The sequence below is a fragment of the Sus scrofa genome, chromosome 1 (genome assembly GCF_054392235.1).
Source record: "Sus scrofa isolate SSC_HxYL_T2T_F1_AM1 chromosome 1, Sscrofa_HxYL_maternal_Yorkshire_Landrace_v2.0, whole genome shotgun sequence".
In the NCBI taxonomy this organism is placed as follows: domain Eukaryota; kingdom Metazoa; phylum Chordata; class Mammalia; order Artiodactyla; family Suidae; genus Sus; species Sus scrofa.
In genome coordinates, this window is record NC_139383.1 from 289,262,348 (window position 1) to 289,277,514 (window position 15,167).

Below are 15,167 nucleotides of genomic sequence, written 5' to 3' on the forward strand. Positions count from 1 at the left end.
ACCAAAATCTACTGGTTTCCTAATGTGGCCATAGCCGTTAAGGACAGACCCCAGCACAGCTCTGCAGGCTGGGAGCGTGGCCGCCCGGGCTCACACAGGACCCCAGGGCTGTGGCCGGGCTCGGGGGAGGGCTCCCTGGGTGCCCGCAAGTCCCGGGCCGCGGGACAGTGTCCAACTCCTTGACCTGCGGCCCGTGCCGCCTCGCCTTCAAGCCACAACGCATGGGCTTTCGGTCCACGCGTCTGCTGTTTGGGGCTCAGGCGATGACGCCGGGCCCACCCACGTCCCCCGAAATCCTCTCTCGCCTTGAGGTCCCATGACGAGTAAATTCCATCCGCAAAGCCCTTTGGCCACATAATGGAACGAGGGAGTGGGGGTGCAGGTTAGGGGGCCAGATGCTGCCCCCCGGGTGCTCTTGGGGCCAGTGGGAAGGTCCCTCCTCCCTGGATCCTGGGTCCCTCAACCACTGATGCCTGGTCCGGGGGCCTTGAGAAGCCAGGCTAGCCCTCTGTTCTCAGCCCCTGTAGGACAGGGACAATGCTGGCAGGGGACAGTGGCCAGAGCCGCCTTCAGCACAACCATGCCCTCTGTCCCTGGGATGGGACCAGGCCTCCAGAAGCGGTGGCCCTTGAGGGGCCAGGGCCGGGCAGGAGGGTGGGTCCTCCCCCGCCCCCCGGAAGCCCCACAGGCCTCCCCCCCCCCAGTCAGCCTCCTCGTTAGTGGGGGAGGGGGCTGCCTGGAGGGGCCGGTGAGTGTACAGGGCAAGGCCACCACCAAGGGACAGACCCCGCGGCTCTGCAGTCCCACGGCCCCAGCAGCTCAGTGACCCGGGGGCGGGGACTCCTTCCGGGAGAATGAGCTCAAATGCCTGACAGAAGCCACGTGGGAAAGTGCGGCGTTGCGATCCCGCCCACCCCCGCTTCACAGCAGGGCGAGTCACCCCAGACGAGAGTGGAAACAGCCCAAGTGTCCATCAGGGCAGGGGGACAGCCACACCGTGGCCTGTCCGGCGGGGGCTTGTTTGCTCGGAGAGAGAAGCGAGGGACTGACAGACGCGACAGCGCAGGCGGCCTGGGATACAAGGGGCTGCGTGACCGCGGCCACAAGAAGGGGCAGCACCACGAGGCAGAAGCTGGGCTGCGGGGCTGCGGGGGCGCTCGGGGAGCGACCCCGGCCTCGTGGGCCACGGGGGTCTCCTGAACTGCCCGTGGTGACGGCGGCGCGGCTCCACGAACGTCCAAGACCACCGCGCACACCCTTCAGCGGCAGACTTGGGTGGCGCTGAGTCGTATCTCAGTAAACCAGTTATGCAGCCATGCCTGAGCCCCAAGTCCTGAGAGCCCTGCTGGGGCTCCTTTGTGACCTTGTGGCTGGTGCCCCCGGGTGGGCCTCCCGAGGGCGGAGCAGGAGGCGCCTCCAGGGGCCAGGACCCCCAGTTGGCCTGTATAAGCGGCCTCAAGGGCTCCCGGCCTGCAGCCCACGGGCAGCCACGAGCACCTCCACGCCCCACCAGGCAGCCCTGCCCTCCGCCCCGGAGGGCCCACGCCGCCGGGCGCTGCACCAGCCACAGGCCCTGCCCCTGCTCCCCCGGACATGTGGCCCTCCGCCCCAGGCTGCTCACCTCAGCAGCCCTGCGGTGGTCCTCGCCCGTGCCCAGCACCAGCACGTCAACGCCCAGACAGCGGAGCCTCCGTGCCAGCCCCTGCAGCATGCTGTCACACACCACGCGGAAGGCCCTGGCCTGGACCTCGGGGGCGGCCTCCTCGACCTCAAGCACCTGCAACACAGCCCCACTCAGCAGCCCGCGGCCCGCCTGCCACCTGGCCCCATGCTCAGCTTGCCAGGAGCGGCCCACGCTCCACGTGGAAAAGGCAGACAAGCAGTCAACACGGTACAGGATCACCCGCCTTGCCAGGAGCGGCCCACGCTCCACGTGGAAAAGGCAGACAAGCAGTCAACACGGTACAGGATCACCCGCGCTAGACCCTGAGCGGCCTGGACACATCTCCCGGGGCGCGGGTGTATGCTGGAGGGGCGAGGGTCTTGGGTGCACAGGGACACGGCCAGGTGCTGCCAGGGACCTTGGTGGGGGGCATGCCAGGCCTGGGGTCGGAGAGGGCTGGGGACCCTTCCTTCAGGAAGCTAGCCCATGGCTCTGTCTGGCCTCCGTCCCGGAGGGGCTGGCGTGGAGGGCGCGAGGCTGCTGGGACTGCCCCCCACGTCTCCCACCCTGTGAAGTCTCCGTTTTAAGGACAGGGAGTCCCCCCGCCCGCCGAGCATCCTGATGAAGGGCCCCCCGGGGGCTTCACCCACCTGCTGGGGATAGGCCAAGGCCTGCTGTGGGAGGGGCGGCTTCTCGCTGCGGCCCGGCCTCAGGCTCCGGCCCAGGTCCCCCGACAGGTGGAAGCGGGCAGGCTCTCTGCACAGTGCCCAGTACACCTCCAGCAGGCAGTAGGCGTCAGCGGCTGGGACGAGCAAGGGTTTGGTTGGCTTTTCCGTTTTCTGTTTTGGCCACCCCAGAGGCATCTGGAAGTTCTCGGGCCAGGAATTGATCCTGAGCTGGAGCTGCGACCTACACCACAGCTGCAGCAACACCAGATCCTTAACCCACTGCACTGGGGTGGGGATTGAACCCGTGCCTTCACAGACAAGCTGGATCATTAACCCGCTGCACCACAGAAAGAACTCCTGGGACGGGCAAGACTGGCTTCAGCTTCCAGTGCGGGGGGTGTGGGGGCACCGGGGGCGGGGTGTGTGTGTGTGTGCCCACCTGCATAGACCAGCTGCTCCTCGCCCAGCGGGCGCCGGTCCCAGTTGGAGAGCTGCTGCGTCTTGTCCAGGGGCTTGCCCAGCACCTGCTGCACCAGGAGGCTGAGGCCCCGAGGCCCCGCGGCACCATCCACACCTGGGGCTGGCGCGTCCACCACCCGTAGCTGCCAAGACAGCAGCTCCCGGGAGTGAGGGCTGTGCTGGGGACGGTCCTGTGTCCCCCACGACGCGCAGCACCAGGAACACGGGACACAGACGGCCAGGCAGGCCGCATCAGGTGTCTCGGGGCCACGGTCACCTGCCCAATGGCCGGCTCTGGGGCTGACATCTCAACCCCCAAGGTTGAGAGTGTGCTGAGAGTGCCTCTGAGGGGAGCCCAGGGCCCTGGAGAAGCCTGGGGACCCTGTGCTCTGGGGCCCTGGTGACCTGTGGCCAGGGAGCAGGGCCAGGGCCAGCTCGGAGAGCACAGAGAGGCCGTGAGCAAGTCCTGGCGCACAGACACCCCGCCAGCTGTGGTGAGATCCCCGCCCAGGCAGCCCCCAGCGCTGACCTGCTTGTGCACCTGCAGCAGGTCCAGGCTGCCCCGAAGCTGCTTCTGCGCCTGGGCCAGGGCAGGGCAGGAGGCGCCCAGGCTCCGCAGGTCCCCTGCCATCCCGTAACCTGCAAGCAGGGCTGTCGCTGTGATGGGCACCCAAGGAGGGGGCCCTGGCTTCACCCGGGCACCCTCCCCTGCCGCAGGCAGGCAGGCAAGGCTGGGGCACAGGGCCCGGGCTGCACTCACCCAGCTTGGTGATGGAGGGGTCTGCGAGCAGCCGGGACACCAGCTGGGAGAAGGCCTGGGGCTCCTGCCCTCTGGCTGGACTCAAGAGCTGGGGCAGGTCTAGCAGGAACACGCGGCCCTCCACGGCCACCTGCATGAGCGACGCCTGGGGCCGGCCCCCAACGCCAAACGAGGGCCTCCACTCCAGGTCCACGCTGACCACCTGACCAGGCTGCAGGCGGGCCGCTGTGAGTGTGCAGCACAGGGCCGGGCGGACAAAGCCACCTGCCTGGCCCCGAGGGCTGAAGTCCAGGGGACTGAGGGGAGGGGCTTGGCTGGCCCGTGAGCACCCACATAGACAGGGGCCAGGCCACAGGCTGGTGGCTGATGCCCAGGCCTAAGGCCCGATGTCCTTAAGCCGGGGTGCCCCGTGTAGCTGAGCTCTGAGAGGCCTTGGCAAGCAGCCCACGGAGCCAGCCACCCCACGAGCCGGGACCCACCTGCAGGAGTTCTGCTTCATGTCTGGCCAGGTCCTCCCAGGAGGCCAGGAAGCGGATGTCCTCCCTGGCGATGGGCAGCTGGTAGCAATCGTCCGTCCTGCCCTCTGAAGGCGCCTCGGCCGCGCTGGGGAGGAGCAGGGCTGCAGCACCGCCCCCGCCAGCGCCTGACGACCCGCCCAGGACAGACTCCAGGGGGCACGCGCTCAGGTCCCGAGCGAGGGCCGGGTCTTGGGGGTCTGCCCTCCTGCGGGAGTCTGTTCAGGAAGCAGGGCCTGCACCTCCCGCCCCCGCTTGTTCCCTCACTTCTAATTCCGAGACCACAGGCACGTGGGACCCAGGGGCCACTTTCTGAGGGCGGGGCCCAAGGCTGTGTCCTGCTTGTGAGCATCCTGAGCCTGGGGGCGCTCACCTCCCCTGGAGCCTGAGTCGGCTGAGCTCCGTGACCACCGTAGCTGGAAGCCGCCCCTCAGGCAGGGAGAGGTCCAGGGCACACTGGGCGACCACAGCCGCGTCGTCATGAGAGGCCAGCAGCTGGAGCAGCTGCTCCTGCAGCCACTCGTTCTGCTCCACCAGGCCCTGGGGGTGGGGATGGGGGTGGCTCTGCCGGCTCTGCCTCAAGGAGGTGGGCTCATCCTAGCAGCCCCCCAACCCCGACCTCCCCCCTCACACTGGCCCCGACCTCCCCCCCAGACTGGCCCTGAGCCCTTCAGAAGGAGGAGGTTGTCCTCTGAAGACCAGCAGCTCCCATGACCGAGGCTCCATGGCGACCGGGCCAGCTGGGACCAAGATGCTGAGGGCCTCAACGTGGTCAGGGAGAAGGGTCGCCACCTGAGCCCCCAGCCTGCCCCAGCCACGGCCTCAGCCTGGGCCCGTCTCCTGGCCTCCTGCATCTCCCCTCCGCACCCCCCCGACCCCCGCGCTGGGCAGAAGGGCAAGCGCAGCCCGCGGGGGGCACCCAGTGCCGGAGCAAGAGGCCCAGCGGCTGCAGGGGACCCCGGAGAGGGTGGGGGCTGTCCGCGGGGTCACCAGTCACTGGAACTCGGATGGGAGGGGACGGACCCCACCCTCTTGAGAGGCTCCTGCTGGCCGGCAGGCGGGGCCACCTCCCCGCACGGCTCTGTCCCCGGCAGCCCAGGCCGTCCGCTTCCCGCAGGCGGCGGGTTCCCACGTGGACGACAATATGTGGAAACCCCTCCACATTCTGCAGGATGTCCGCTGCCCTTCCGGCTGGCTCGGCCTTGGCACCCAGGGGGGACCGGCCTTCCGGGCCCTGGCTGGGGGTCCGCGTTCCTCTCCGGTGACTCACCACCCCCTGCCCGGTCACTCCAGGGGCGGCTCAGCACTGCCCTCCACTGGATGCCACTAGGGACAGCAGACCCCTGCACGTCTGCTCAGGAGAAGGCGACGCCAGCTCCACTGTCCACTGCAGAGCTGCTGTCCCGCCGCACCTGGGCCCAGAGAAGCCACCTTCCTCCCGGGCTGCTTCACCTGGGCTGGGGACAGCCCTGTGCCCACGATGCCCCGGGGTCAGGGGACAGCCCTGTGCCCGTGATGTCCCCCACCTCCAGCTCAGGCCTGGAACTGAAACTTGCAGCCCAGTGCTCTGTGCTCCTGCATCACCCAATGGGCAGATGCCTCTTTCGAGAGGCTAGTGGGCTGACCGGGCCTGAGAAGAGTCTAGAATTCCCTCTCAGTGAACATGGGGCACCCCCAGCACCTGGGAGCTCCGTCTATGGCGGGCAGGCGAGGGAGGATCTCGGAGCCCCTGCCTCACGCAGAGGGGTCCTCGCCCACTGCCCTTCTTCCGCTCTGCCTTCACACCCGCCTCACCCGGCGTCCCTGCTGCAGGGGCTGACCCAGTGGGTGGTGGGCATCTGTGCCCCGGGGGCCCACCCAGGCCATTCAGGACCCTCTGAACTCACGTGCACATGCTCGACCCAGCTCTCCTGAGACAGGCTTCTCTGCAAAAGCGGACACAATGCAACCTTCCTTCCTTCCCTCCTTCCTTCCTTCTTTCTCTCTCTATCTTTCTTTCTTTCTTTCTTTCTCCCTTTCTTTCTTAGGGCTGCACCCGTGGCATATGGAGATTCCCAGGCTAGGGGTCAAATTGGAGCTACAGCTGCCAGCCTGCACCACAGCCAAAGCTACCCAATACAACCTTTCCTAGAGGTGACCCCAGGAGCATGACCTCGTTCGGAGGCCCCCCGCCGCTGGCCCTGGTTCGGGCTGGGACGGGGCACACGCACCTCTACCAGCCGCTTGTAGCACAGGTACCGCAGAGAGGCCAGGCGCTGCTGGGTGACCACGTGCGGGCACAGGGCTGAAAGAGAGGGGAGCGGGGTCCAGTGGCTCTGCCCGTCCTCCCCTGGCAGCCCCAATTCCACCCAACCCAGAGCAGCCCTCCCGGCTGCCCCATCCAGCACCCCAGGGCCCTCAGCCCGCCCCCCACCTGGCCGGCCAGTCCTCCCTGCCTCCCTGCCTGGAGCAGGTGCCTCGTCACAGAGTTCTCGGGGGTGGCAGGAGCACACTAAGGCTCCTGGCAAGTGAGGCAGAGAAGCCAGGTGACGGTGACCAGAGCACTTCGGATACGGACCGTGAAACAATCGTGAGCAGGACATTCAGAGAGAGACAAAGCCAGAAATGTCTTCAGGCCACAGGAAGCCATGCGAAGTGAAACAGCAGAAAAAGAACTCAATCTAACTTCCAGGGCTGGAAAGACAGCATCGAAATATAAGTGGTGGATGAATGTCATGGCATCTTGGATGCAGATGAAGAGAGAACTTGGAAAGTGAAAGGGGAGCTTGGATGACGCTGAAGAGAAGGGACGAAAAGCCCACAAGAAAGTGGAAGCACGTGGCCGACGGCGCGGACGCAGCGCGGCTCAGTCTCGGGGGGGGGCGGGGGGGGGGCACAATCTGAAAGACATCCTGACTGGACTTTTCTAGAGCAGACTGAAGACACCCCACAGGTCCGCAAGCCCCCTGCCTCCCAAGCAGGATAAATAAGAAGACCTCTCTGACCAGCCGGCTCACGGCGGAGCTGCAAAACAGCAGACTAAGAGCCTAAAAGCAGCGGAGGAGAAGGGAGACGGCTGTCAAAGGTGAGATGTCAGATGTCCTCCCGGCAACACACACGGCAACCCAAGCAGCTCTGGGCTCTCAGTGGGTCACGGCAGCACGTCCGGAAAGCGACTGAAAAAGCCGTCTTGACTTCCTGCGGGAGCTTTCCTCCTTAACTCCGCCGGTGCCCAGCTGGGACGGCGGGGAGCCCGCTCCTAGGTAGCCCCAGGGTAGAGGAGAAAATTGCAATACAGTTAAAAACATCTTGAGCTGAACAATAATAAAACTAAAAGCTGATAAAAACTGCAGAACATACTTAAAAAGAAAAAAGCCTCAAGATTTGATCTAGTGGGCCGAGCAGAGTATATGACAGACGGGGCTTTGGAAAAAACCAAAACAGGAGCTCCTGCTGTGGCACAGCATCTTGGGAGCACTGGGATTCAGGTTCGATCCCTGGCCAGGCACAGCGGGTTAGGGATTCTGTGTTGCCGCAGCTGCAGCTTAGTTCATGGCTTTGGCTCGGATCTGTTTCCTGGCCCAAGAGCTCTGCATGCCGCTGGGAGGCCAAAAAAACCCCCAAAGAAAACTAACAAACACAAAAACCCAGGGAGTTCCCGTTGTGGCTCAGCAGAAATGAATCTGACTAGCATCCATGAGGACGCAGGTTCACTCCCTGGCCTCGCTCCGTGGGTTAAAGGATCTGGCGCGGCCATGAGCTGTGGTGCAGGCAGCCAGCTACAGTTCCTTATTTAACCCCTAGCCTGGGAACCTCCATATGCCGCGGCTGCGGCCCTAGAAAGAAAAAGACAAAACAAAACAACTGAAGAAGGCTACCAAAAGCAAAAATCAACATGTGCACTACATCAAACTAGAAACCTCTGCACAGCAAGGGCGCAAGCAACAAAACAGAAAGGGCAGCCTATCGAGTGGAGAAAATGTTTGCAAACCACACACTGGATAAGGAGTTAATATCCAAAACTATCTGGAACCCACAACGTGTAATAGCAACCCCCCCAAATCAGCTGATTAAAAAATAGGCAGAGGAACTAAAGAGACATCTGCCCAAAGAAGACACACACGTGGCCAACACACACACGAAAAGGTGCTCAACATCACTGCCCACCAGGAAACGCTCTTCAAAGCCACAGTGACGGGAGGTCCCGCGTGGCCTCGAGATTAAGGACTCTGCATTGTCACTGCTATGGCTCGGGTCTGATCCCTGGTCCTGGGGCTTCCACAAAAGGCACGCTCCCTGCCCCACCCCCCAAACCCAGTGAGGCAACACTTCATACCTGTCAGAAGCAACAGCAAATAAGAAACGCTGCTGAAGATGTGGCGCAAAGGGAACCTGCACTCTGGCGGTGGGAATGCAAATCGATACGGCCACTGTGGAGAAGAGTACGGAGGTTCCTCACAGAATTGAAAGCGGAACTACCACAGGACCCAGGGAGTCCATGCCTGGGCATTTCCCGCAGAGGACATGACATCACTGTCTCAAAGCGACCTCTGCACCTCATGTTCAGCATCGCTCACAGCAGCCAAGACACAAACCAACCCAAGTGTCCATGGAGACACGAACGGACGGAGAAGCTGTGGTAGATACACGGGAATATTACTTGGCCACCAAAAGGATCCTGCCGTGTTCAACAACACGGTGGCCCTTGAGGACGTGGTGCTAAGTAACATGGGTCAGAGACACTGTGTGTCACTGAGGTGTGGAATCTACAAAAGCAAACTTAAATCTCTCTCTTAAGCAGAGACTGGAGGTCGCCGGAGGCGGGTGTCGGACGCGGGAAGAAGTGGAGCCCAGTGTCAGAGGCACTGCCTTCTGGTGTTACGATAAACAAGTCTGGCGTCGTAGGAACGCACAACGCCGCAGCGGCTGTAGCTAAAATACTTTCCGCGTGCATCTTAAACGCCCTCATCACAAGGCAAACCACCGCCAACACGTGAGTGACAGACACGCGCTAAACTCACTGTGGTGACGCTTTCACAGTAGAAACACACAAGTGGCCACCCTGCACGCCCGAAGGGAATGCGGCATTCCGCGTCACTTCCATCTCAGCAAGACCGGGGGCAGGGCCCGAGGAGCAGACGCTTGTTCTTTGAAAAGACTTAAAGTCCCAGCGGGGGTGATTAAGAGAAACCAAGAGACAGCGGGCAAGGGCTCCGATAACTAACATCCAGGATGCTCACCCTCTGACGGACGGCGGGGGTACGAGGGACAACTCAGGACAGGGCGTTTGGAACCCTGCGCGAAAAAGCCCACAGTCAGGTTTCCACAAGGACAGGCAAGTCCAAGGTCACAGGCCCCTTCCCACAATGTCTGGGGAAGAAACAGCCTTGGGCCAGCACAGCTGTGGGAAGAACGGGGGCCCTTCTCCGCTGTGTTTTCCTCCACAAAGCCAGAAACGCCTCAGAAAAGCGAGGTCTGAGTCCAACTTCAGCTGCGAACAGACACAAAAATCCTGAAGTAGAAGGAAGCTGGCAGACCGCACCGGGCAGTGGGTCGGTGCCAACGCAACCTGGCGGAGGCGGGGCCAGAGCAGGGCGCAAGGCTCCTTCAGCGGGTACACTCAGCCCCCACGGCCACCACGTGAGTGGCAACTTTGATAGAGTCCACATGCTCCTGAGCAGGCACAGGGTGGCATTGCCATCCTCCAGCGGGGCCAACCTACAAAACCCCATCAGCTGGCTTCCCTCCCAGAGGAGGGAAAGACCTGGGTACCCACGGCCACCGCAGGGGAGTGGCCGGCCGCGCCTCGAGGGGCTTGTGGACCCCGGTCCAGGACGAGCCACTCAGGGAAAGCGAGGCTCGGGCGCGGGGGGGCCGGCAGGGGGTGGGGGGCACACTCACCAGGGTCCAGGCCGAACCGCTCACGCAGGCGCAGGACCTGCCGACTCAGCACCCTGGGGCTCAGCCTGTCCGGCCGCCAGGCTGCCTGTGGGTGCCGTCTGCGGAGAGAAAGGACGCTTTCCTTTCGGTTGATACATTTCGAGATTTTCAGTTTCCTCAAACTCACCATGCACAGTTTTTTGTTTTTGTTTTTGTCTTTTTATGGCTGCACCTGCGACCTATGGGCGTTCCACCACGGCCACAGCAACACCAGATTCGAGCCGCAGCGGGGACCTACGCCTCAGCTCAGCCTCATCTCACAGCAAGGTCGGATCTTTAACCTGTTGAGTGAGGCCAGGGATCAAACCTGCATCCTCAAGGATACTAATCAGCTCTTAACCCACGGAGCCACAACAAAACTCCCCCATGCACAGGTTTTTTTTTTTGTTTTTTTGTTTTTTGTCTTTTTGCCATTTCTTGGGCTGCTACCGCGGCATATGAAGGTTCCCAGGCTAGGGGTCCAATCGGAGCTGTAGCCATCAGCCTATGCCAGAGCCACAGCAACGTGGTATCCGAGCCGCGTCTGCAACCTACACCACGGCTCAGGGCAACACCGGATTGTTAACCCACTGAGCAAGCTGAGCAAGGGCAGGGATCGAACCCTCAACCTCATGGTTCCTAGTCGGATTCTTTAACCACTGCGCCACGACAGGAACTCCCCCGATGCACAGTTTAAAAGCTGAGTTTTCCCCGCAAGGCTCCTAGAGGTGGTGCCGCGTCTCTGCGACTCCCACCCCCGGCCCCAGTGGGCCCCCCCACCCAACGGCGGGTGTGCAGGTGGCCGACATCTGCGCCCCCCACCCCGTTGCCAAGAACTATGTGCTGTGGCCTCTGGATGATTCGGTTTGGGGCGTTCTGTCCCGACGTCTCACCGGAACGTTCCAGTTAAAAACACGCAGCTTTTACAATATCACGACCCCCCAAAAGTGACTGGCGGCTTAGCCACGCCCCCTCTCCTCTGCGGGTGGGACCTTGACCTTTGCGGGCTCTACGGGTCCTCGGCCGCCCGTCCCGCGCCTGGAGCCCACTTCACCCCCACGCGCAAGGCCAACGGCCCCTCCTCTGGCCCAGGGGGCTCCAGGGGGTGTGGGGAGTGGACCTGGGCCCCTCTGCCTCCCGCAGGGCTGGGGTCGCTTCCCTTAGCGCCGGCCCGTTCCGGCCCCTCCCGCGGCTCGGGGTCCCCGGCGGCAGCGGGCTCTGGCCCCGTGGTCCCAGGGCCGGGTCTGGAGTCAGTGCCTGCAGGTTTCTCCTCTTTCTCCCTGAATCCCCATCATCTGGATGTCCGACCTTCTTGACAGAATCTCTGATCTTTAAAGCTTTCCAATCCGATTTTCCTTGTCTGTTTTCTATGACTTTTGGGAAGACGTCTTCAAACTTGTCTTCGAAATTGCCTCTCCCGGGAGCCTCGCCCGCCTGCCCGCCATGTACTTCACTGACAAGGCTGTTGTGTATTCGGGAGACCAACCTTTGTACAGCTGTGGCATTTATTCCAGATGCAGAATCTCTCTAAAGGTCTTGATCCCAGCTTTGGGGGTTGCTTTTAAGTGTTCTTCTGCTTCCTCTGAGCTCCAGACAAGCTGGCCAGGTCTCAGGGCCCTGGCCGTGTGCCCTGTTCGGGGGCTTTTTTTGTGGGGGTAGAAACTGACAAACTGATGCTAACAGTCATACAGACGCAAAGGGTTCACAATGACGAAAACATCTTGGAAAGGGAAGAACGGAGCTGGAGGCTTAGCCCGACTCAGGGTTTCCTATAAGGATCTGTCATCAAAGCAGGGGCTCCTGGCTTTAGGACAGACCAGCGGGTCAGAGGAACAGAAGAGGGAGAGGCCCACACATGTAGGAACGACTGACGAAGGCACAAAAGCAACTTGGGGAGAAAGGACAGTCTTTTACAACAGATGCTGCTGGAACAATTAGACGTCAGATGCTAAAGAAAGAAAAAGAACCTAGTACTGCATTTGACAGTCATCTAAAGGACAATAGGTCGGAGTGTAAAGTCTGAAATTATAAAACTTCCAGAGAGAAACCAAGGCGACGACGTCTGTGGCCTTGAGCCAGGCGGATTTCTTAGCTATGACACTAAAAGCATGACGTGGGCGCTCCCTTCACGGCTCAGCGGCTAACGGACCGGACTCGGATCCGTGAGGACTCGGGGTCGATCCCTGGCCTCGCTCCGGGGGTTAATGATCCCGCACTGCCGCGAGCTGTGCTGTGAGTTGCAGACGTGCCTTGGATTCCCCCTTGCTGTGGCTGTGGTGTAGGTCAGCAGCGGTAGCTCCAATTAGACCCCTAGCCCGGGAACTTCCATATGCCGCAGGTGTGGCCTAAAAAGAAAAAAAAAAAAAGCTTGATGCAAAATTTTTTTTTGCTTTTTAGGGTCGAACCCATGGTATATGGAGGTTCCCAGGCTAGGGATCTAATCGGAGCTGTAGCTGCCGGCCTACACCACAACCAGAGCAATACCAGATCCAAGCCGCGTCTGCAACCTACACCACAGCTCACGGCAACACTGGATCTTTAACCCACTGAGTGAGGCCAGGGATCGAACCTGCGTCCTCATGGATGCTAGTCAGATTCGTTAATGCTGAGCCACAATGGGAACTCCCCCCAAAAAAATTTTAATTGATCAATCGGACTTCAACAATTTAAGAACTTCCGCTATTTGAAAACCAGCATTAAAAGAATAAGAAGATGGGCCATCTTTGCCACGCACAGGGCGAAATGTCTGCACATAACACGTCTGATGAGGGACTTGAATACCAACCACATTTCCAGCCTCTCAGAATTCAGTACTGTGAACACAGTCACCCTGATGAAGCAACCTATAAAAGACGGAAGAGCTAACTCACCAAAGACACACAGACGGCAGAGGAACACATGCAAACAGGCTTCACGTCATCAGCTGTTAGGAATCAAACCACAAGCGGACCCCGAGGCGCCCGGCGAGGATGCGGCAGCAGGGACGCCTATTTGCCGCGGGAGGAAGCGGGACAATGCAGGCACGCTGGCACGCGCTGGGCAGCTCCTCAAAGCATGAAGAGACGTCTACCACGCGGCTGGGCGTCGCACCCCAGGGCATTTACCCAGGAGAAACGACGGCGCAGGTCCACGCGGAGACCAGGGCGAGTGTTCACAGCAGCCGTGAGTGTGACACGCAGAGACCGGAAACAGGAGTGGCCGTGGCCCACCCACCCACGGCGACACTGCTCGGCAACAGAGAAGGAAACCGGGTGAACCAACCTCAAAGGAATTGTGCTGGGGGAAGAAGCCACAGGACAGAGCCCCACTTCTACGATGCTCTAGAAAATGAAAAGAATCTGCAGTGACACAGCGCAGGTCAGCGGTCCCTGGAGATGTGGGGGGGGCGCCTCAGGACATCGCCTGTGCTGATGGCGTCCTGGACACACATATTTCAAAAGTTACAAAACTTTACACTCCAAACACACTGTTCACTATATAGTAACAGTCTCTCTAATAACATTTCAAATTGCTTGCTGTAGTTCTATTAGTTTCAGTAACATTATCAGATGAAGGAAATTTCCTTTTAGTTACAGTTTGCTGAGAGTTTCTTTTTTTTTCTTCCTTTCTTTTTTTTCTTTCGTTTTTTTTTTTTTGCCTCTTCTAGGGCAACACCCGCGGCATATGGAGGTCCCCAGGCTAGGGGTCGAATCAGAGCTGTAGCCGCCGGCCTGCACCACAGCCACAGCAACACCGGATCTGAGCCTTGTCTGCGACCTACACCACAGCTCACGGCAGCGCCGGACCCTTAACCCCATGAGTGAGGCCCAGGGACTGAACCCACGTCCTTACGGTTCCTGGTCGGGTTTATTTCTGCTGCACGTGACGGGAATGCCTCTATAGTCTGGCCTTTGCTGGAATGTCCCATAGCTGGAATCTTAGCGTATGAGGGCTTTTCAGTTTGGCTTCTCTCACTCTGCAACATGCATCTCCATCCCCCCGGGTCTTTTCGTGGCTTGGTCCCTTTTAATTTTTTATTTATTTATTTTTAGCTTTGAGTAACACTCCAATTCCCGGACGGACTGCCGTGCATTTATTTCACCCACCCGCCCCAGCCGTCGTGATTCAAAGGGCTGGCAGTTATGACAAAGCCGCTGTAAACATCCACAAGCAGGTTTTTGTGTGGACAGAGGTTCTCGATGCCTCTGGGGAAGCACGAAGGAGCATGGGGGTCTGATCACACGGTTTGGTTTCGTAAGGAAGCGCCAAGCTGTCCTTCGAAGGGCTGCCCTGCCCTGCTTCCCCACCTGCAGGGAGTGGGTTCCTGATGCTCCACGTCGTCACCAGCATTTGGTGGCATCGGGGCTCTGCGTCTGGCTGTCCCAGCAGGCGGGCAGCGGTATGGCGTTGTTCCAACGTGCGCTTTCCTGACAGCACGTGGCGCGGCGGCCTCATGTGCTTGGCCGCCATCTGGGTTTCTTTGGCTAAGTGTCTGTTCAGATCTTTGGGCTCAGTTTATTTGCTTTTTATTTTTTAATTTTTTTGGTCTTTTTTAGGGCCGTACCTGTGGCACATGGAGGTTCCCAGGCTGGGGGTCAAGTCGGAGCTGTAGCCCCGCCCTGCACCACAGCTCACAGCAACGCTGGATCCTTAACCCACTGAGCGAGGCCAGGGATCGAACCCGCACCCTCATGGTCACTAGGCAGATTTGGTAACAACTGAGCTACGACGAGAGCTGCTGGATTCAACTTATTTCAGAGATAGAGAAGTAGTCAGATTTTCGGTTTTTTCAGTTTGTAAACTGTGCTTTGCAAAAACTTGGTCTGTTACATCTGTGTTGTCAGACGTACCTGCATCAAACTGTAAACCACACCTATTACCGTTCCAGCGTCTGCGAGGCCTGCGGTCCTGTTCCCACTGGCATTCCCGGCGTGGGTGCCTTGCATCTGACCTCTTCCTTCCTTAGCACCGCCTCGTCATCTGTGCCTGAATCAGTCACGGTGTCGGGGGTCGCGGCCCTCTCCAGCACCAGCAGGCCTCTCCGTTCATTGCACAGACCACAAAGGAGGGCGTCTCTGCCTGCCTTTGCACCACTCCAGACTCGAGGGGTGTGACGTCCAAGGCATTCTGCTCTCTCAGCATCAGGGTTTTCATCCCAGGCTGTTCCCCAGGGCGCCTTGCTCCTTTCCGTGGAGGATGGTGTCTGGAAGCCAAGGCCTGGTGCT

At 60.5% G+C, this 15,167-nt stretch overlaps 1 protein-coding gene across 1 annotated transcript in view; it reads right to left on the minus strand.

The window, feature by feature from the left end:
• EXD3 (exonuclease 3'-5' domain containing 3) overlaps positions 1-15,167 on the minus strand; it is a 57,300-nt gene that overhangs the window by 20,690 nt on the left and 21,443 nt on the right. The window contains exons 8-17 of the mRNA XM_085002038.1: positions 9,946-10,043; positions 6,276-6,349; positions 5,952-5,990; positions 4,439-4,605; positions 4,030-4,153; positions 3,551-3,761; positions 3,320-3,429; positions 2,771-2,933; positions 2,314-2,465; positions 1,622-1,777 (exon numbers count right to left, since the gene is read on the minus strand). Of these exons, the coding sequence (XP_084858164.1) occupies positions 1,622-1,777; positions 2,314-2,465; positions 2,771-2,933; positions 3,320-3,429; positions 3,551-3,761; positions 4,030-4,153; positions 4,439-4,605; positions 5,952-5,990; positions 6,276-6,349; positions 9,946-10,043 (1,294 nt within the window). The remainder of the gene's footprint in view (positions 1-1,621; positions 1,778-2,313; positions 2,466-2,770; positions 2,934-3,319; positions 3,430-3,550; positions 3,762-4,029; positions 4,154-4,438; positions 4,606-5,951; positions 5,991-6,275; positions 6,350-9,945; positions 10,044-15,167) is intronic.